The sequence below is a fragment of the Camarhynchus parvulus genome, chromosome 2 (genome assembly GCF_901933205.1).
Source record: "Camarhynchus parvulus chromosome 2, STF_HiC, whole genome shotgun sequence".
NCBI lineage: Eukaryota > Metazoa > Chordata > Aves > Passeriformes > Thraupidae > Camarhynchus > Camarhynchus parvulus.
In genome coordinates, this window is record NC_044572.1 from 40,153,080 (window position 1) to 40,175,793 (window position 22,714).

The 22,714-nt window shown below is 38.7% G+C and overlaps 1 protein-coding gene across 1 annotated transcript in view; it reads left to right on the forward strand.

The window, feature by feature from the left end:
• Window positions 1-18,584, forward strand: part of CMC1 (C-X9-C motif containing 1) — a 42,087-nt gene extending 23,503 nt beyond the window's left edge. The window contains exons 3-4 of the mRNA XM_030968780.1: window positions 16,988-17,078; window positions 18,325-18,584. Coding sequence (XP_030824640.1) covers window positions 16,988-17,078; window positions 18,325-18,439 — 206 coding nt within the window. The 3' untranslated portion in view covers window positions 18,440-18,584. The remainder of the gene's footprint in view (window positions 1-16,987; window positions 17,079-18,324) is intronic.
• Window positions 18,585-22,714: the final 4,130 nt, after the last annotated feature.

A 22,714-nucleotide genomic window follows, 5' to 3' on the forward strand; every position in this document is an offset into this window, starting at 1 on the left:
AGGCAAGAGGTATTCTGGATGAGGAATTAAGAGCTGCAGAGCTGGTCAGAGGATAGGAAAAGGGATGGTCAAAGACTGCTAGAGCTGTACAGAGTTTTAGAGATATGGATGAGGCTTTAAATTTATGATCAGGGAACAAGAAAAGCAGTTTAACTGCGCTATCCTAGATTTGAGTGGAATACTGGTAAAGGATTTGAAAGGAATCATGGAAAGGAGGGAAAGTAGTCATGCTGATGGGATTTTGAAGAAGGAAATGTAGAAGACCTGTGCGTGAAAATTTCCCTCAGATGGAGTGAACAGATTCTTCTCTTAGTGTTTATTCATTGTATTGGGAAGGAGTTGAAATGGTTGTAGGGAATTTGGGACTTGAATTATGGTATTAAGAGATCTGACTTCTTACCTTTTTCCTAAAATGAGTATAAAGAAAGATTTCTTTAAGTCACTACTTTAAGCCTTTTTTGGGGGGGCTTCTGATATTCATGTTCTGGATTTCCTTGTATTACTTTTATCACCCATAATGTTGTTCACTTTTTAGTTTTCTTTCTGGCTGTGATCTGGAATCTCCCAAGGAGAGTCCAGTTATTCTTCTTTTCTCTCCTCTTCAATATACACTAAATAATGCCCTTCAAGCTTTCAGATCAACAACATTTCAGGGATGTTTAAATAGTCCTTTTTGAAGCAGAAAATCAAAAATATATTGTTACATTTGCATGCCAGGCTTGAGACAGATCTTGCTTTATTTCCTGGTGACAGAAATGTCCCATGCTCTTTGCTGTAATGGGATGCTTGTGAAGTTGGTGAAAATAAAGCACTGCAGAGTTGTGGTTTGAGATGTGATCTCACCTATGGCTGTAGACTGTCAGACTTTTAAAAAGTTATTTTAGGGAGACACAGCTAATCTTTGCAAAAAGACCTTCTGAATGCTATGGTTTAATATGTGGGAAATGTACAGAAAATGTATAATGTGGAAAGACAGAGAGAGTTAAAAGTAGGACTTCTTGATGCCATCTAGACTGGTCTAACTGTGCTTCAAAAGCATGAACTTCAGTTCTGTGAAGTGCTTATCAAACTTGATGGCCTTGGAGGGCACATTTATCAAGTATGAAAGGGTTGCAGAGGACTTTGGGAAGACATTTTGGGCCATCATCTTCTCTTGGGGCCATACCTAGTATGCCTGTGTTTGTCCTGTAATCTGGTTAATGTTTAAACTACTATGGCCAGTTTCAGTGCTTAGTTCTATTTTACCATTCAAAGAATGCTTTTTGCTTTCTAAGGTTTTTTTTAATTTAATGCCTGAACTAATTTTTCTTTGTATATCAAGCAATTTGGGTTCTCATACATTGGACAGATTCCTGGCAGTGATCTGAATAAAAGCAGGACTTCAAATGGAATAAAGAGGATGATCTGATTTGTGTTAAACAGGCAAAAGGGAAAAAGAAAAATAAAATACTTACTCAGTAACCATCTTGGAAAACTATTTCTGTCAGAGTCCACGACATGGCTTAGCGGAGGTGTTGAACCCTGAGATTCCAGAGTTGTTCTCAGGAGCATGAAGTACTTTAAACAAAGACACCGAAAATCTTTAATGCTGTGATGTTAAAAATGACATTTAAATTCAGAGGGAGAGCTTGTGCTTTCAGCTTGAAGAAAATTATATCCAGTGAACAAGAGTGACCACAATCTGCAACTTCAAACTTTGTTGCTCATTACTTTTTTTCCTGCCTTTGGGGTGATAATTTTCTGCAGTGACTCTGACAGCCCAGTCAAAATGATTCATGAGGCCAATGGTGAAAAGAACTCTTTATTTTTCTCTGGTGTAAATAATCTTTGTCATTTCTGATTTGTTCTGATTTCCTCCTTGTGCTTCTTTGCATGTCTTTTCTGAGTGGTTTGGGTTTTTTTACATTAAATATAGGCTTCAGCATGTATTTAGTTAATGAACAGAAATTTACCTTTGCTTTCCATAGAATATAGGAAAGAGGAATACAAAAGAATGGTATAGTGTTTGGGGTTATATAACTTAAGATTTAATTAGTAATTAACTGATCTTTACTGGGGTGCTAGAAGAGCTCACAGCTTCTCTGGCATCTTCAATGACTTACATCGAAAGTCTTATGTTTAAAATATTTTATATTAGCTATGTGTAACAATGCTTCATGACAATTAAGTAGCAGTATTAATGGTTCTTCAGCTTTTTCTTTGTAATAAAGGTGTCCCCATACTTTTGAAAACTATTCCAAATTTAAGGAAATTAAAAAGCATATTCATGTATGTATGTGTGATTATTTTTTTATATTTTATTTTATACATTCCAGACAGCTTGAGGAAGTTTTGAGTTCTTTGTGGAGAGTGAGAATGGTGTGGAAAAGATGCTTTTGCTTCAGCAAGACTGGTGTATAGACTTGTTCATTTTGATATGCTCCATCTGTTGAGTAACTATAAAACTTCAGCAGTTTTAAACCAAAATACTGTTGGGCGAATCTGTCCTCTTCACTCTGCTGTCAAATTCATGCAAATACTACTTACTGACTGTGCACAAACCACTTTGCAACATTCATTGTTGGGCAGAGAATACTTAGTAAATTACAACCCCAAAAATAGTATTTGCATTTCTGTAGAAGGAAGATGTTTAACAGAGTTGTGTACTTTTGCTTTGGCTACCTTCTCCCACCAGATGAACAGTTCTGGTCTCATGATTTTCTTTTCTGCACTGGTTTCAGTGCTGTGCTGTTTGTTCCAGACCTGATGTTACAGATCTCTGTGGCTCTAATGTTTGAGTTGCAATGACTTGACTTGCCTGAAAGTAATTCAGCCGCTCTAATAAAGAGGAGAAATAATCGCCTTTGGGAAATGTGTTAAAAGTACTTAAAGGTAACAATGTTTGGGTTGTGGTATCAGGTTCAGCCAGATCCGTTTCACATAAGCAGTACATTGTAGCAGTGACTGTAATTCTTTTGTGTGAAGCAGGTCGAATCTCCTTGTTTCTAATGTAATATAATCACCGTCTTCAATTTGATTATAAGGTTGATACAGTGATGTCAGAGTTCTACTGTGTTATAAAGAGATCTGGTACTTACAATCTTTTGTGTGTCCAGACCTGAACTGATTGTACAATAACATTTTACTTGGGCATTTTTGTATTCATAGTTGTCAAGTCCTCAGGTCTCTAAGCCTTGGCTGAACTTGTGACTAAAAGGTCAGACTGAATACCTAAAGCTTGTTGTATTTCAGGCAATCAGAGGGGATGAATCTGAGTAAGAAACAGTGTCTAGCCTTCCTCTTCTCCCTTCTGCAGTCTTTCAAAGTTCAAGGGGGATAGAATTTACTTCACTCTGTTCTTCAGTGTTCAGAGAGGAGACTCTTATAAGTGGAACACCCTTGGAGACTTATGTCAGCTCCTCAAACTCCACCTTTGATTTTTGGTTAAGTCATGTAGGATGGGAGACATCTCATCCCAGTTGTAGTCCTCTCTATCTGTTCCCCATCCCCTTACCCCTGCCTTGTCAAGGCTTAAGGCAACTACGACAGGAAGGTACTTTCAGAATCAGCTTTGGGTGGGACATGGAAATTTTGGGTGGCTAAAATGAGGTAAAATGTCTTCTGCTGGTAGTCATTCTTAGTCTCTGTTCAGCATATGGGACATTGCATTGGTATGCATAAAGCAAGGATGGCAGTGCTATCAGTTTTTGTTTGGGTATTTGATCTTCTGCAAAAGTCTTACAGAAACTCTTGGACTTTCCAAGCATTTCCTAAGGATTTCTTTGAGCTGTTTTTTTCCTGTCTGTCTCTGGTTACTTCCATATCTTGGGAATCCCATTGGTTTGTTAGTGCCTTCTCTAACATTAAGCATCAATGTGTCTGCAGGTTCTGTGCAGGTGTGGACTGGCAGGATAGCCAGTGTCTTTCAGCTCCCAATAGGATCTGACCAGAGTAGGGGAAAGGCAGTTGCTGCCTGCTGGTTCATGGCAAACAAGGCTCAGCTGGACACTGGTTACCAATTTAAAATTTGGGAAGAGCATTGTAATTGAATATAGGCTTTTTACTTTTGTTGCTCCAATTACTTTCCTTTTTTTTTTTTTTTCCTTTCACCACTGGCAGCAGTCCTGGACTTTAGCTAAAGATCAAAATCTAAATGAAGCCATTTTTCATAACTAATTTGACATTTTGTTTCCTATTTAATTGCTTTTTTTTTTGGTCACCAAATATATAAGGCTGAAATCTTGGTATGTAGGGGAAAACAGGCAAATAATCTCAACAGTGTAAACTTTGATTTATAAATTTGAGACTTGCAAGCAGACTGCTGTAAAAGAAAACAGATGCCATGCAATAAATTAATACTAAGCTGAATAATAAACAAGATGTATTGTTAAAGGTCTTTAATGCAAGGAAAGTGATTTCAGACTTTCATATGCTTGTTTTCTGTCTTTGTTTAAATGCAGCCTTTGCATGTGTTTTCTTTATTGTTCTCTTTTGCGCACATTTGAGCTTTGTTGGGTTGAGGACTAGGTCTCTGGTTGGGCAGTGGTGATTAACTTACACTAAATAGGCAGCAATAATGTGATTTGAGAATGAAAAGGATTCATTTCTTTTAAACGAGGGGAAAAAAAACAAGGTTGAAGGAAATAGTTTACATAATCTGTAAACTAGTTAAGGAGCTGAATATTTATGCAGGTTGAAATTGAAGCTTAGTTGCCCTCTAGGGGTTTTACATTAATACAGCATATGCTAGCTTTTGGGTGTTTTTTTCTTCTTTCAGAATAAAGGTGAGACAAGTCTTTGGAAAAAACTTACATGCTGACAAATCTGTGGTGATAGAGGCATGTGTACATCTGCATTCAGTGAGTAAAACTCATTTAGTTCAAAACCCAGAAAATGGAGGAAAGATTTTTAGCCACATTAGGTTCTTGTTAATCTCATTGTACCAGTGGAGAATGCACTCACAGTCAACCAGTCGTAGCACTGAAGTCCCAACCAGGAAAGGTCCTTACTTCTAGTCCTAAATAAACAGAAAACAAAAAGTCACAGGGGGTTGTAGTGGCAGCACCAGGACCCTCAGTCAGTTTCTGCTCATGTCCCAGCTGCTGAATGCTGCTTCAGATTCTTGTGTCCTCAGCTGCCACTGAGTAATGCACAGTGGCGCTTGTGGTCTTATACCAGGTTGAGCCCTGGATATTGGTCTGTGACTGAATGTGTTAGGAATAAACTTAGTCAGTTCTTGATTGCTTGGATAGGTGTGTGCTATTTCATTGGAAGTATCCTCATGCCATAGGAAGAAGTGACAAATGGCTTCTAAACTGGAGCTACATATACATATCCCCTTGTCTTAACTTTCAGTATCTCCTTTGCCAATGATTTTGTAGCAGATGCACTGTTAACATACTTATTTTAACAATTGCTAAATTCATAAGAGTTTAGTTGTTTTTCTGAAAATGGAAACTGCATCTATGTGATTGTTTTTGCTGTTTCTTTCATAACACTGTTTATGCTGTATTTGTATGTTGATGCTCTAAGACGTTTTTGCATCAGAAACAAGATAATTGGTGCAGGCAGAATAGATGCACTTAAACAACTCCCTCCTGCCAAACTTGAATCCCTCTGCATACAGCTTGAGGAGCACAGTGTCATCAACTTTCAGAAGGTAGAGCTGTGTCCCCGAGGCTTCAGTGTACCAAACTACACCTGCATTTGTGCTAGTAAAGTCAATGTTCTCCCACAGATTTTTATGCCATTTGCCTATTGAGCTTTACACTGCAAAACGAATTTCTCTCTTTTGAGGGCTTCTCATACCTAGTTTCTAGTGCATTTTGTTTTGCTTTGTAGATTTATCAAAGACTTGTTTGTAAATTCCCTCTCTACCAGTATTTTATTTTATTGTCTTCAAAATTACAACTTTTATTCTGAAGAAATGTGCCTGGTTATTGTACTCCTTTAGAAGATGAAAGATAAATATTACACAGTTACTACCAAATTTCCAGATATTGCTAAATTTTGATAATGTGCTTTCCTGCTCCATGATTTAAAGCAATTTCTTCAAAATCATGAAATGAGTAGGGTAGTCTGAAATTCTAAATGCTTCCATAGTCAATGATGCAATTTTATTTGAAAAAGTAAGTTTATGTACTTTATCACATGGTGGCCATAATTGCAGGGGTCGAGTTACTCTTCACTGTTCACTTTAGAATATGGACACAGCAGAATTTTTTTTTCCCCCTGGAAAATTTGCGCTTTGGTTTTGTCATCCTTACTAGCACTGAGTAGTACCTCAATCAGCAGGAATTCTTCAGCAGGAATTCTCCATGGTGAAGAATTCCTGCCCCCACACCAGCCTATGGAAAAACTTAGGAAAAAAAAAAGACATGTACTGGAAAGTAGGGTAAGTACATGAGAACTGCTTTGGAGATGTTGGAGTAGTGGTTGGGGATGAATTGTGACCTGTGAGGGAAAGTAACTTCCTCTTTTAATAACAATATAAATATTTTATATTCCATATATTGGGAATATTCTGTGTACTCAAAAGACCTGAGATTTTGACTGTATTCTGTGTGCCCCATCTCACCCTCCAGCTGGAACCTTGGAACCAGTTTCACTTTTTCTTAGAGGATATTTTGTTTCATTCAGAAGAGCGAGAAGTACTATTACTGCTGCCACCGACCTTCGGTATTGGAGCTCTGAGTTAAATAGGTAGTTTTGGAAGTCCATTAAATTGAACAGGGGCAGGGAGAAAGGCAGAGTCCCTGGCACAGCACGGTGTAACTGAGAGCTGGTGTCATGGTGGAACAGCTGGGCAAACGCCTCCTCAGGAGTTCTATAAATGCCCTGCTCTACCCCCACCGTGTGGCAGAAGGACATTACTGTTACTTCTTCCACTCCGTGAAGCTGTTTTGGAGGAACAGATATTTTGCCTTTAGAGTTCAGCTGAAGAGTCAGTCGCTGTGGGACAGAGGGAGGGGTGTTGTTTCTTTAAATCATCTGTCACCGAACTTCTCAGCTGTCCCTGAGTGGCTCGGCAGCTCCCGAAGGAGGCGGGAGGACAGGCAGAGGCGAGGCTGCTCTGCACAGCTCAAGCTGGATGCACTTGTTTATATAAAAGCAGGCAGTGACAGACAGTAGCCATGGGGGAACTTGCATTTGTTCCAGTTCTGCCTCTTCCAGCGCCTGGTATGGTAACGCTTGATGTCAGGGATACTTACTGCAGGGTGGCAGGAAGATTAGATCAAGGCAGTCTTAAAGGAAGCAGTTGTTTAAAAGCAGTGCAGTTTAACCAGGTGGCTGTGCTTGCTGGGCTTGCTTTACCTGAAGCCTTTTAGAGAAGGTGATGCTTGTGCTTGACAAGAACATTCCTCAAGCAGGTTTCTTTAGTGGACAAATCATGATTTACCCAAATAAAATGCTTCACAGCAGTGTGCTTACTTTGCTTAAAAGGGTCAATTTTTGTAATTTCACTAGGAAGAAAAGGAGGTTTGTTTCTCTGGAAAAATCTGCCTGCATAGCCCAGCAAATTGTCATCTTTGAGCACTTAAATCTGCCTTGACTGACAAAGCAGTTGCTGTAAAGCTTTATACATAATAGTTATGCCCTTGCTATTTCTCCTGTGTCTTCTGAGGACATAACCCTCTTGTGTACTGCTGTGCTCTGCCTGTCATGCTTAGTCAGAAGCAGGAGGACTTGTTTGTAGCTCTTATAGAGCTGGGTTGCTGGAATTTACTTACAAATATGACAGTACTAGATGCCTGTGTGTTTGGGGCAAAATGTGTGCACACACATGTGTAGGTAGGTGTGTATACTCATGCATACAGAAAATGCTGACAACTCTGTACATCCAGGAAGGAGGATCAGATCAGGTCTATGACACCAAAACACAAGTAGACATTTCTCATCTCTGCCAAAGCTCCTTCTGCTGTTACAGTCCAAGTTCTGTTGAAATTCTAGTGACTAAACATATACTGCTAATAAATTCTGTCTTTCACAGTATTTCGTCATTTAGCAATAGTCAGGAAAGCACTGCCTGACATTTTAAGATACATGTTATTTTCTGACTCTGTGACTCTTAGGGAAACACTTTTCCTAGTCAGGTTTCATGTGTGCATTCAGTATTCATATGAAACTGAAAACCAACTTTAGTCTTTCCAACTCTTGTCCCCAAGAAGACATTTTGGTCAGATCTCATATGTGCAGGACATAGAATGAGCAGAACTGACCTGTCCTTGTCCTAATGGCAGAACTAAATGCTCCTTAAAGTATCCTGAGATTGCATGTATATGTTATTTTCAGAACTCTTTTTTTTTAACGCTTAATTACTTTAATCTGGCATATTTTTGTTAATACTTTTAAGTATTTGTCTGGGTTTTGTTAGTTGAACTGATTGGGTTGGCTTGAATTGCTGTGTTTGGCTGTGTTCCTCAGCTTGTTTTATGTGTTTTTCTTAAAACAATTATTCTCTTTCTTAAACTTTGCTTTTCAGTTCCATTCTCTGTTTCTTGGTGCTTGTTATAAAATTGGAAAGTAAAGGTCCTGTGCTGTGGATAAGTGTGGGTTATTTGGGACAGACAGAAGGGCTTCTCTGCTGTCGCTTGAGGTTTCTGGTTATGCCTCTTAGAAACATCCACAATTCTCAGTCTGAATGGTAGCAAATTTTGAACTGCAGGACACATGTAGTGAGTCTGGTGAGAGAGGTTCCCCCAGCACAAGCCTCTGCATCACATGGGAATGGGACTGTATCTTCATGGTTCATGGCTTCTGTGAATGTGGGTGTCATTCCTTGATGGTAGTTTCTTAAGATCCTCTTTCTTCCCCCGACAAATTCTGTCTTTAATGATTGTTGGCTTTGAAAACAAGAGAAACCCTGCAAATATTTCTGTAAGAAAAAGATCAGCAGCTGAGCAATGAGTTTTGAATTAACTGATGTTGGAGGATCCCTATGTGCCTTACATCAGTTTTCAGAACTGCTGTGGTATTGTGGTTTTAAAAAAAAACCTATATATATATTTTAATAATTTTTGAAACAGAATGTTTAAATAGACCATTGATTTCCTATATTAATTTTAAAAGCCCATTGTAAGCAGTTGACCAAACCTTGTAATATCAATGGATGTAGGACATGCAAACTTTGGAGACTCTTGTTCCTAAGTAGGTAGGTGGAGTTTACAGGGCGAGTAACTGGATGTACTGAAAAACCCCAACCAACTCTCGAACATTTTTGATCTGGGTACAGTGCCTTTGCTCCCTACTGCTCTGGCCTGTTTCTGTATCCAGCTGAGAGATACTTTGAGGCCAATTAATTTTTGCAGCAGGATTTTGAAAACCTGCTAATGAAAAAAGCACGCATGGTATGAAACAAATAACTACAATTGCAATAGTTGGGAGTTTAGCAGGACTTGAGTGGGCTGGGCCAGAGAGATTTTGAAGGAATCCAGGCTAGCATATACCTTTCTGGTTTCAGGAGGTTTTCCCCTCTTTCATCCTCTTGGTTTGAATGCTTGTCCATTTTGACTCACCATGTAAGGCACCCTAAGGGTTTTGAGGGGCATGTGAGAACTTTATGCTTCAAGGTATAAGCCAAGCTTACAGTTGATAAGGATTAGGAAGAAACTTAATTTGAGAAGATATTTTTCCATAATGTAGCCTTTCTGACACATTTCTTTAAAGCAGCTATTACTGGCTTTTGAGAAAGATGGTGTACAGGACAAATAGGCCCTTTGATGTTATTTTCTCATCTCTAAATGTCCCCAAAAGCTAAGTCTTCAGATTTATTTCTAGGATATTGGTAAGATGCTTTCTTTATCCCAAGGCATTGTGTTTAGACAAAGAGTTTCTAGGGTTTTTTTGCAAGACATTCTTCCTCTGCAGATCACAGTTGTGCTGTTTGCCTTCCTGATGTTCCTCTCCTGCTGTATGTTCCTCTCAGTCATGAGACAAGGGAGGTTTCTGCATTTTATTTTGGAGTGCCAGAGATGCTGTGGTCTGCTGTTTGCAGTCTGTACTTTAAGATAAAGCTGCTTTTCTATGCTGAGAGTTCTCTGGAAAACACTGGCCAGGAGGATGAATATCCCTTCCTTAAAATTCCTGAATTCCTGGGATTCTCTGCTCCCCAGTCCTGTATTGTGTGCTGATATGTATTGATCCATCTCTCCGAGGACACATGCCTGCAGCTAAAAAAGCTGAAATGGAGCAGATTTTGGGGGGCTGGTGATGAGCAGGAAAATTGAAAGTATATTATTTTTATGTTATAGCAAATGAATATTTGCAGAGACAAAGTATTTGATCTGATAACAGAAGTTCACTTGAAAGAATCAAGGTTATTTTATATCAATTTTCTCTTTGCCCTATATAAGATGCATTTAATTATTTCATGCTATCTCCTTCTATTCAAATTAATCTGCCTTATATATATTGTTGCTCAAATTAGAATAATTCTTTAATCAGCTGTGTTATGCATGCCATAGAAGGCTAGAATAGGAAAGCTACTCCTAGCATACTGACGATGCATGTATTTTATTTGTTGTTGTAATTTAAAAGTAAAATCAGAAATATTGATTTCTACTTGACTGGAGAGATGATTTAGTTTGAATATCAGACTGATCTTAATCAGGTGAGAATTAATTGAGTTGGAGGTATTAGATATTCAGTGATGTTAACTGAACCATGAGCAATCTACAGAGAAGCTTTCTTTTGTACTGTGTTGGAAATATCAAATAGCTTGTACTCTACAATATTAAACAATCTCTTCATGTTCATGCTACTACTTCCTCTGGCTCATTAAATGCACCAGTAATCTGTTCTGTGCATACTGAGTCATCTCCAAAGTCACAAGCTAATGAATCATAATTTAATACAAAATTAAAAGCAAAATAACTACCCTTAAAATACTGGTAATGTTTTGGATCATTTAATGTTTTAGTACATTACATTTTGCAAACATAGGTTTTAAAATTTTGCCCTTGTTTAGATTTTAAAGGTTTAAAGGGAGCTGTTTCCTCCTCCTTCTACTATAAACTCCAAATCCCCATTGTTATTTGGGCATCTTTGTTCCATTCAGTGGTACAGCCCAAGGAATGACCCAAACAATGGACAAAACTTTTTTTTTTTGTGTAGAGGGAAAAACCTACCCCAGAATAAGTCTGGTGTGGATCATGGTGCAAGCTGGTTTGGTTTTTTTTTCTTATTTTAAGAGTGTGATAGCAGTATCATAAGTGTTGAGAAAATATAAATGGTGAGATAACACCTCTGTAGGACTTTCTCTTAAGTAGTAAAATTGTAAAGTCTTTAAATAAACGAGAGCCAGACCTGAGAGGATCAATTTATCTTGATAATGGGGAATATTTCATTTATTTTGTGTACAAGCACATCTGCAAAATAGATGCACAATTATAATTGATAAAACTACAGTTCCAACATGATATGAAGTGTACAACACTTCACAATATGAGGCAATATGAAAGTGCCAAGTATTTTTGTAATCTGAATCTGCAAAAAATGAACTTTCAGAAATAGCCTTCATGCTACAAACAGTTCATACATTGAAGATAACGAGGATGATTCCTTGGTGTTATATCAACACGGTTTCCATGCAGCTGCTTGTCTGGAGATAAGTCCCACTTTTTATTCTTCTCTTACTTTGCACATGGAAAGACTTTGATGTTTGGAGGAAGAAATAATTAACTATCTTAATATTTTAAAATATTTTAAGTAAAGAGAAAAAATCCTTTAGAAATCTGCTACAAATACAATCTGATGCTGGTTGTTCCTCTTTATTAAATTGCAAAAAAACCCCCACAACTTTCAGTTTGTTTTTAAGCTTGTGGCAGGACATAACTTTTTTTCATGAAGTCTTTCCTTTACATACACATAACTGAAAGTTCAGCAGTCGAACACACCTATTCCACCATTTCATTTTGAATGCAGCACAGTGAAGAAACCAGCTGAATTCTGTTTGGGTGTGGGATGGTATTGTAAGGTCCATAAAGAACACTTGCATCATAAATATGTTGCCTTGTTTTTGTTGTCCATTGTTTGTAGTCCTGCAGACACTGAGATTAACAGTGTTAAATTTAACCTTGTCTCGTTTAATGATGTGGAAGAAAATCATCATATTTATTCTGTAGAGTTGTGCCTCAGTCTTCTGCCGGATGTTGGTTTGTCCCTTTGACTCAAAATCCGACAAGTTTTATATTTTTGTCATAGGGAACAAATATTTCTTGGACCTGTGAATGTGTTCTGAAGTTAAAATGGGCAGGACCCTGGCTTTTTATCTCCTTTTGTTAAATTAGGACTTGTATGTCCCAGGACATCTGTTGGTGGACCCCCACCAACTTTGTTGGAGCTTTCTGGTAATGTATCTGATCTTTTCAAATTAATACTTTAATGTGTATTGCATATGCCTGACTGACTGCTTGAATAGACAGGGAAATAATTTGTCCAATCTTTACTCCGTGATACGTGAACTGTTAGCCAGTTTCACTTCAGTTTCCATCTGCTTCTCATATTATCTTGTCATAAAGTCATAAAGCAGAGTTGGGGAAAAAGCAATTAGAAATGCTAAAGAGAAACATTCTTCTTAGATACTGGTTTTTTCAGCAAAGATTAGTGTGGACTGTAAAGATCTTTGTAAACAAAGTGTTCTTTACCGTGCCAACCTAGCTAATTATCAAAGAAGCCTTAAAAAAAAGAGTGCTCTGTAATTTAAAGAAGTTTTTAATCAACCATCAAATATACTAAGTCAGGCACTAAAACAAGTCCTTCATGCCTCCAACATAATTTGTATAATTCTGCATCTGAAGGGAATTACAGAAAGACTTGGATCTGATTTCTCCTAGTTCTTTGTGTCATGCTTTCACAGGTGGGTAAGTTGGGATAGGAAGACCCAGTGAGATCCGGCTCTTGGATCCAGGGCAGTGCCACAAGCTCTGGAGGTGCCAGGGACCAAACTCAGCAGCTTCTCTGAGCTGCTCAGGGCTGGAGATGCTTCCTGCTGAAGAGTCAGTCCTTGGAAGGACTCACTTATCTCTGGCCTCAGCCAAAAAGCCCTCCTGTCTCTCCCTGAAAATGCGGTCTTCCCATCATAGGTGGATCCCTGGCACATGCCAGCATGCCATAGTGAGCAGGTGAGAACTGGCAAAACTGACTTGCTCTATATTCAGACATGGCTGTTCAGCTCTTGTTCAGTTGACAGCAGACCTCTGTCTTGGCAAAGATACATTTTGGCCTTATGTACTTGGTTGATTTAGAAAAGGTACTAAATTGCAGGCTTGCTCTTTAGTAGTTAAAATCTCTCTTTGTGGCTGTAATGGCCAGAACATAATCAGACTTAAAATTCTCTAAACTGTGACCAAAACTTATTTTGGATTTGCCTTGCAACAGAAATGCAAAGCTTTCTTCGTGAGAGAAAAAGAAGAAATCCAGTCTCAAATCAGGGCTGAGCTGTTCAGTGAAGTCTCTCTGAGCCGTAGCCTCAAGAAGAGATCTTTGCTCCGTGTGCATCCCCTTAGACAGAGCCTGTGGCACGGAGAGGAGCCTGTGGGGTGACCTATGTCAGATCTGATGTCATGAACCATGACTGCTGCAGGTGAAAGGGGGGTCTGTAGCCAGTTTCCGTGGTAACTGGTAGGCACCTGCAGCTTGCTGACGCAGTAGTGGATCTGTCCTTCTCTGTGCACAGAGCATTCAGTGATGGACTTATGTAGCTGTCCTAGAAAAGCCTTGGCAAAGGGTTGATTTGATGGAGGGCAAGCCCTTTCCCCCTTTCTTACAAGGCATTTTCACTTCTGTGGTGTTGAGCTCTGTTCCTCAGTTTATTTGCCTTGTATCTGGAAATATTTGGAATAACTTTTATTGTTTGAAAAATTACTTCCCTTTGTGTTACAGTTTGCAATGGATTTATAGACTTGCTCAAATTTACCTCTTGTTTTGCAGCTGCTTGAGGTTTTGTTTTGGTAGCTTGCTGCTTGCAGGAAGAAAGAAAATGTATCAGCCCATGAGCTTCTGAAGTCATGGAAAGCCATTTCCTGAAGTCATAAAGATAGTACCATACACAAGATTATGAAAAGATCAATTCTGTTCTTTCTGTAATGTGCAGTGTATGAGGAAGAAGGTTGGTTTGGACTCTTTAGTGTTCTGATTACCCCTGATAGCTGCTAAAGTGTTCAATTACAATAGGTTTGTAACTAGATGCTGTGTATCTGCTCCTTTTGTTGTGTCTTGTTATGCATCCTGAAAGTTTGGTCAACAATGCAGATATTGCCTGAGTGAGGAATGACTAAGGCTTGTCAGACAAGGACATTAATTCTTGGTTTGAGATACCTGCAACTATTGAGCACTATTTCTGACATTATTCTCCAAATGAGTAATTTAAACCCTGTTTATGCTGCTCAGCACTGACACATTTCATTTCATGGAAGGGTCACAGGATCATGGAATAAGCTGAGTTGGAAAGGACCCATCAGGATCATCAAGTCCAACTCCTGGCCCTCCGCAGAACACCCCTATCATGCCATGTGCCTGAGACCATTGTTGAAATGTTTCCTGAACTCAGACACATTTGGTGCTATGACCATTTCCTTGGGGAGCCTGTTCCAGTGCCCAGCCACCCTCTGGGTGGATATCTTTTCCTGGTAGCAAACCTAAACTAGCCCTGACCCAGCTTCATGCCATTTCTTGAGTCCTGTCACTGGTTAGGAGAGTGAAGAGATTGGTACTTGCCCCTCTGTGAGCAAGACAAAGCACAGTTAAAAATAAAAAAAAAAGCAAACAAACAAAAAAAAAAAACATTCTCCACACTCCTGGAAGGTTTCTGGTAAGTGTCTATAACTAAACCTGTGTTGCATTCCTTACATGACTGCCAGACAGAAAAGATGGATAATCAAGTTTTGTGTGCTCATATAAGGATGCCTAATATGCTTTAACCTTCTTTCTTCCTCTCTGTTGTTAAGCATCAGTAATGTTAAAGCTAAACAGCTGGAAGCAGTTTTATCACTTTGCAACAGTGCCTGCCCATGTACCACAGGCAGGGCTTTCTGAAGCCAGGGAATGCTGGCAATTGCAGCTCAGGCTTTTTTTGTTCACTGGGACATCACGCCTTTAACCAATCAAGACTGGTGAGTTAACAAGTGAGAGGGACCTCCTGTTGTCTTCAGTGGTTTTTTACTTCACAGCTTCCAAAAGAAATGATTACTACTACAAAAAAAAACCCCAACCCAAAACCTCAGCGCAGCACTTAAAGAAGTGCCTAGAGAGAGTATAAATCAAATTAGACAGACCAAAAGCTTTCAAAAGCTTTGGATGTTTTTCCCACAAAAAAACAAAGGTCATTTTTAGAAATGTACTAATAGATATGATTTTTCTGAGATGATGATGTAGGAATAGTCAATATAAATACTCCAGGAAAGAATGGAAGAAATGTCAGATTTACCCTTGAAAACCAAAGAAATATTCTGATAACCTAATAAAACATTTGCCTTGTTCTGAGCTTCAACTGCTTAGTAAACTTGAGCTGTCCAGGTGTTTCTTCAAAGCTGTGCTTGTGCATTTGGGTGACTTTAAGTCTAAACCACATAGATCTTAGAAACTGGGTGTGGTTGTTAAATACCTTTGAGCACAGGTTACAGTGTCTTCCCAGATGGTAACTAACTGGTTAGCTTAAACCCATTTTCTGCACACTTTCATCTGGTTTTCATGTAGGTGTGGTGGAGTTGCCAGTGTGTAACGCTGGGTGCTGTGTTGGGGAAGGTTTTTAAGTGTTCATCAATAAATAATATGTTTGAAGTAGGTAAGAAGTCAGTTTTTCACAAAGTTTCACAGTATAAGGACACTGAAATCTGTCATCAACACTTTCAGCAAACACTACCTTGTCTTGTCAATTATTTTAGTGAAAGCCTAATTAATAATAGCTGTGGACAAGCAGATTAATCTCACCTAGGGATTGCTTGCAGCTGTTAGATCACTTTCTCAAAATCTTGACAGCAGTGTCCAGGATTAAAAGGTGGATTTTGTTCCACTGAGGTCCACAATTGCTTAATGCCCATTTCAGCAGGCATCTGCTATGAGCAGAGGACAGGAGTGCTGCCTTTATAGACACAAATCTCTTCTTTCTTGTTTATTTAAGTCTTGATGTACCTATACACTGAGCATAGGTAACATGACTTAGCTGTTGTGTGACGTAGTACCATTATGTTTTGATGTTACTAGATTAGCTGTAAATTTTGCAAGAAAATAATTTTTGGATGCCCTAAATTTGCTGGATATTAAATCACTACCAGGAAGACCTTAGAGGAGGAGAAATGGATGGAATTGGGGAAGGGGATGTGGTAGGGGTGAACTTTGTTCTTGATCTGGCTCCTGGTTGATCGTGGACACATGGCGTTCTTTTTTTCTCTCTCTTTCTCTCTTTTCCATCTGCTAAATGTAGCTGATTACCTCTTAGACTAGCTTGAAATCTCCTGATAGAAATAACAGCCAATTCTTACCTAGGGTTATTATTCAATGAAACATCTGTACAGAGTGCTGGTGACGATGAGGCATAATTTTAGCTACTCCCAGATAAATCCCATGTCCTTAGCCATGACTTTGTTGTTCTGTTTTAGTATCTCACTGACTTGTTTTTAAGTCTTAAGGTCCTTAAAACAGACCGGGTACTTTCACTTCATTGAGCAACTTCATTGTTCTTAAATGCCAGAGATGTAGGTGGTAGCCCTGAGTAGAGCATGTGAAAAGTAGGCACAAGCATCATGGATTTGCTGCAAGAATAACTTCAGAAATGGTATTAGCAACAGCAATATGTGTGTGAATGTGCTACATGATGAGGGGAGAATCCCAGTTAAAGTGTTGTTGCTAAACAAGTGACAAAGACCTTGCAAACAGTATGAGAATCTGGGCCAACTATGGTTATATTAATAATAAATCAGATCTGATCTGCTGCTTCCTACACATAGGATTTTTTCACCTATTGTCATTTTTCTAACTTCAATTTGGTTTGTGTTGTTTCTTTTCCCCCCAGCATTTACTAAATGCTGTCAAGAAACCGGTGTTCTGATGGTGGTGAAGTGTCGTCAGGAGAACACAGCACTGAAGGACTGTCTGGTTGGCTAGTAAGTCCCTCCTGAGTTTTTGCTGGGTTTTTGTGCATGGCCTGTACTAATCTAGAAATGTTAACTATTCTGAAAAGGGCTGTGCAGGGTTAGGGACTTGGATGTATTTTCTGAAAATGGTATCTTTGCTTTATTAAAGCTGTGCTTGTCAGGGCTCTTAACTGACAGGATTTTATTTACCATATGAATCTATGGCTACAGAGGCTCTCTTCTTGATTCACCTGGGGACATACTTCAGCCCAGAGGACCTGCAGCCCTTTATTTGCTCTGGTACATCACAGATGTGGGGATAGGGGTGCACAGTGAAGCTTCTTTGTAGTCTGTTAGTAAGACAGTAAAAGTTGGTTTTCGTTTTGCTTCTGTTTTTTAAGATTTAGTCTGTCTTGAAAGTGTCCTGCTGTTGTGAACAGCAGCAGCAGGAGCAATGGGAAATTGTTATATATGAGAGGTCAACTCAATGCCATGGTGGATTGAAACATCTTTTTTGGAAGTCCTAATTTACCCCCAGTGCCATTAGGCTGAAGTGTTAGATTCTTGAGTTTCCAAGGGTGAGGGCTGCGAAGTTTTTGAGTTTGACTGGGGGAAAAAAGGAGATTGGTTTGATTTTTGGCATGTCCTGCTCTCTTAAACCAGTGATTGAAATTAAAAATAAATGCCTGTGAACTAGTGACAGTTATTCTCAAGTATTTAGGAACTGATGAAAAAAACGTCTGCAGCCAGGCAAGAATTTAGGCCTAACTGTCAGAAGTCAGAACTTGCTGGAGTTACTCGGTTTTATTTGTCTGTTCCTTCACCTTTTGAAAAAAATAAAATTAAACAAATGCTTCTGACAAAAAAGGTTTATAGTGTTGAATAGTTATACTTCAAAAAATTATGAGAGAATGGAATTTAATATAATGATCAAGGACCATTATATCTACTGTTAAAGACATACACTTGAACCTATTTCCAGCAGTTACTTGGATGCATTAAAAAAATAAGTAATCTCCAGCAGGTTCCCGTGCTGAGGAGGAGAACTGCAAGTGAATTCTTCAGCTGAACTTAAATACCAAATGTGTTTCCCTTTTTCTGCCTTTCCTCTTGGTGCCTTCACTACAGAGGCTTGAAAAGGAAAGTTATTTTACTGTTAAAGGCAAACCAAATTTTCTTTGGGTGTGGAAGGAAGATCAGTTATGAGTGGTACTCATGCAATATCTGTTTTCAGTATTCTAAGATGAAAAACAATATGTGTTTTTTTGTCTTGTAGCTATTCTGATCCATCATTCTATGAAGAATGCAAAGCAGAATATTTGAAGCAAAGAGAAGAATACAGAGCAACTGGAATTAAGAAAAAAAGACAGAAGTTTACTCAAAATATGTAATTAAAGCTTAAAATGAACTTTTTTTATATGCAATTTGGATTTCACTTGATTTAAACAGACTTAAATTGTCTGTACCACTCTGTGTGGAGGTTAACTGAAATACACAAAATGAGATAGTGAATGGAGAATAAAATAATGTCTGAAATTAAGAGTCAACTCGAAAACTTTTTGTAATTAAAGATCTAGAGCATGCTGTCACAGTTTGCAAGAGAGGTTGCAAAGGTGTGTTCCTCTACCTGGACCTGAGATTTTGTTACCAGTGTACAATTTGGAGTTTACAATTCCAGCATGTCCATTTGGAATTTAAAGCCTTCTAGCTGCATGAGCCAGGCTACATAAAAACATAAGGGTGAATAATTTAAGTTCTATCAACTGGTCACAGATTGGGTATACACTGAAGTTGGTCTGTTAGTCATCACCTGAAGCTGACTGTATGGAGATATCCTTACTAGAAGGGTGGCAAATGCAGAAGAGCTACCCAGACCAATGTGAATTACCCTTTTCATCAAGATGTTGTCAGATGAGAGCCTGGCAGTACTTGTGCCTGCACTGTACTCATTTTTGAGTCTGCACTGTGATTCACTTTCAAGCCTACACTGTCAGAAGGGATGGATGGATGCCTTGTGCTTGTGCATGGCCCAGATTGGCCATTTCAGCTCTAGGGGAGACAGTAATCTCATCCAGACCTTCCCTGAGAACAGGGAATAAGCTGTCATGCCTCTGGAGTGAGTGACCACACTTGCAAAATTATTCCAGGTAGAGGTGAGTAAACAACTACACCAGGCATAGACGATGCAGATCACCTTGCAGGAACTTAGCAGGTCCCTAATTTAAAAAGAGCATACAAACATTCTTTTGTTTACTGATACTTGAAGCTGCTTAGTTGTAATTAATTAATTAAATTATTTTAAAATTAATTGTACTTGCTTAAATGGCTTCACTTATGGCTTCACTCAGTGATACTAATAGAAATAGTGATTAGTATCACTTAGTGATACTAATAGATACTATCTTGGAGTATCATCCAAACATTCTGAAATAAAATGAAATTCTTTAAAAGCAAGGAAAGGCTGCACTTAAATTTGGTAACTTTAATGTCCTGATTAAAGAAGAAAAGGTAACTTTCTGAGTAAGGAGTAGGACTTGATACTGATCCATTAGAAGAGGCAACATTTTACTTGTTTATTTTAATACTGCTTCACCACAAACAGTATTACTGTATTCAAGGAGGAAACTGACACATGTATATGAAGGACTTAATGCTGCAGGTTAGTCATTGCCCTTTATTCTGTGCCTGTTACTGGAATAATCATTAATAATGTTGCTTCAGTAGATCGGGTGGAGGACTGGACTTGTGAGGGACAAACTGAAAAGATGTGTAGCATTCTGCCTTGTTAGGCAAACTTAAGTGGCACTCAGCTCTAAAAGTAGCCACCATGAAATAGCTTATGTGGAACAGTGTCCTACACATGTTCTTGGCTTCTTATGTCAAGCATTTTGGAATACCAAAATATTCTAATTTGTTGTTTTGTTGTATTTTAAAAAGGAGGAAACTTAAAATAGATGGTGATGTGTTTTTAATGACAGTGACTGTTCTTCTGTCCCACTATGAAAATCTGCTATATTTTCAACCTCTGGAAAGCCAGCAGGAATTGGCCCTTGGATCATGCATCAGCCTTCTCTGTAATACACTTCTGGCCTTAATGTGATGTGCCCTAGCTTTGAATTCTTGGTTTCACACCTTTCATTTTCTTAGTATCTTGTGCATATCCTGTACTTGAATTGCATTTACATCTTTTATTTAAAGTTTAAATGAAAGAATGAGTACCATGACATGACAAACTCACACCACTGAATTAATTTTGGTTTTGGTTTTGGTTTTGTCTCAGCCATAAACCCTCCTTACTACTCAGGTTAACTGGAGGCAGCCCTGGATTCTAATCAGTGTAAGAAAACACAGCACAGGGGCCTATCTGTCCTCTTCAGAGCACTTGGCAGGCACCCAAGACACCCCCATTTTTCACTGGAGGCTGTATTAAAGGTCTCTTCAAACTCCTCAGGGGAGCCCCCTATAAATGGAAGATATGAAAGAGGGAGAAGGTATCAAAGACTTATTTAAAAGTTTGCCTTCAGAGAGTAAAACCCAAACTCAGAGGGAATCTGAGGGGCAGTTTGTAATGCACAGGGTTTTTAAAGAGGACTGGAACAGCGACTGCAGTCTGAGACAGCACCCAGAAATTAACCTGCAAGCCAGAAACCCATTCTGCTCCCCATTTAGTACAGCCATACTCCTCCTCAGGTAATTCCTGCAGGAAATTCCTCCATCCCGTTTACTCTGCTGATCTAAAAAGGGTCAAATACACTTGCAATGTAAGTGTTCCACCTAGTTAAAAATTGGTTCAGTAACAGTAAGCACCTGGGTGTTTCTTGCATGCTTCTCCCTATATCAAACAGCCATACTCAAACATGATCATCTTACCACTTTGATTACTGTATCTTAATGTTTGACTTGCTCTCTTCCATCTTAAAATACAATTAAAATAATTTTGCTGGACAGTTACCACACAGGGTAGTTTTTTTAATGGTCCAACTGCAACTCAGTTAAAATTAGTTTTACTGTTGATCATAAAAAAATAAAATGCTTTCATTGACTGCCCTATGTTCATACAATTGCAAGTAGTAACACCACTCTCCCTAAAGAAAGGGTCAAAAGCCTGAAAAAAAACCTCAAAAAATAATAAAACCTAAAAAAAAAATTTAAAAAAACCTCAAACCCCCACATGCCCTTTTTTACACTTAGAGAATCAGGGAAATACCTTACACCTCTGCAACCACTGTCCTTCACAGGGCCTGTCTAGAGATCAGAAAACAATAGAGGTGTCAGTCAGGTGCCAGAGCTCTTCACTCTTCCTTTACCAGCCCACAGCATCATTAAAGCTGCAGTCGTCTCATCACAGGAGTGGCAGAGTCTGCTACAAGTTGGCTTTGGAAGAAAATTCAATCTGCTTTATCCCACCAGTATAGTTCATGTGATATACTTACATGGGCATGTGTTTCATTACTTGGAATGGGTATTGTTTTACTGTAACTCCACCATATGTCTTGTGCTGCTCTTGTCTTTTTTCAGCTGTAAAAATTGGACAATGCATCACAGCTAATTTGGGGGTTTGCTTTCTTCAATATGGATAGCTCACATCAACTGTACACCAATAAACTGGCAAGGAAACTTAAAACTATCAGATTTTAAAAATACTTAAAATTAACCAAACAGTGCAAGTTTACAGGTAAGTTATTAGAAGGTTCATCCAACTCACCAAATACCCAAATACATAATCATCAGGTTGCCATGTGATCATTAAAGCAACAACCTCCTCCTGCCCCAAAAGCTAGCTTTCATTTCTGTTAAATGGAGTTAGTGCTACCTTAAAAATTGTCAAATTGGTGAAGGTTTTAAAAAGTTCAAAGTTTGCATTCAAGTTAAAATTTTCTTGGGGTCGTTTAACATAATTAGAGAACTTTGGTCCTTACTATATGAAATTTTACAGTTTTATGTAACACCAGTGCACACTAACACCAGAACCCCATTATTACAGCTACTTCTCCATGTAATTTGCTATCACTGATGAAAAGATTTCACTTCTGAAAATGGAAAAAGCATTGTAAGCCACTAGTGGCGTGGATTTAAATGACTTTTCCATCTTCAGTCAAAATCTGATTGTAAGCTTCAGACCCAACAGATGCTTCACAAGCCAGCGAGCTCCCAAGTGACTCCAAGTCTGGGGACTTCCTCTTCAAATGTTACAGCCTGGACATGGCAGTGAGTGATTGGATTGGAAATGCTGCCTGCAGCAAACTCTGGCATCAGTCCCTCTTCTCCCTAGTTAGCAGCAGCACTCCTGAAGTCCCTCTTCAAACATTGCCTGGGAAGGAGCACAGAATATAAAACCAAGGGTCAAATGCAAAACCTGGAAATTCTCAGGCTCTGCACAGAGAGTCTTAATTTCATACAGGACAGGACAGGCTGACTGGGAACCTTTTGAAACAAGTAATCAAAGGTAACTAAATCCTTCCGCTTTCAACAGCCAGAAGGATAATTCTCCCAGAAGATACTGAAGCAGGCTACAGCAGATGGCTGATTTTTTCCTTGAGTCAAAGCAATGAACCTCAAATCTAATTGTTTGTATTTGGAATAACATTTATACACAATAAAGGAATTAAAACTTCAGCAAAAAATTTTGTGCCAAATATGGAAAGGAGATTTGTTAGTGAAACCAA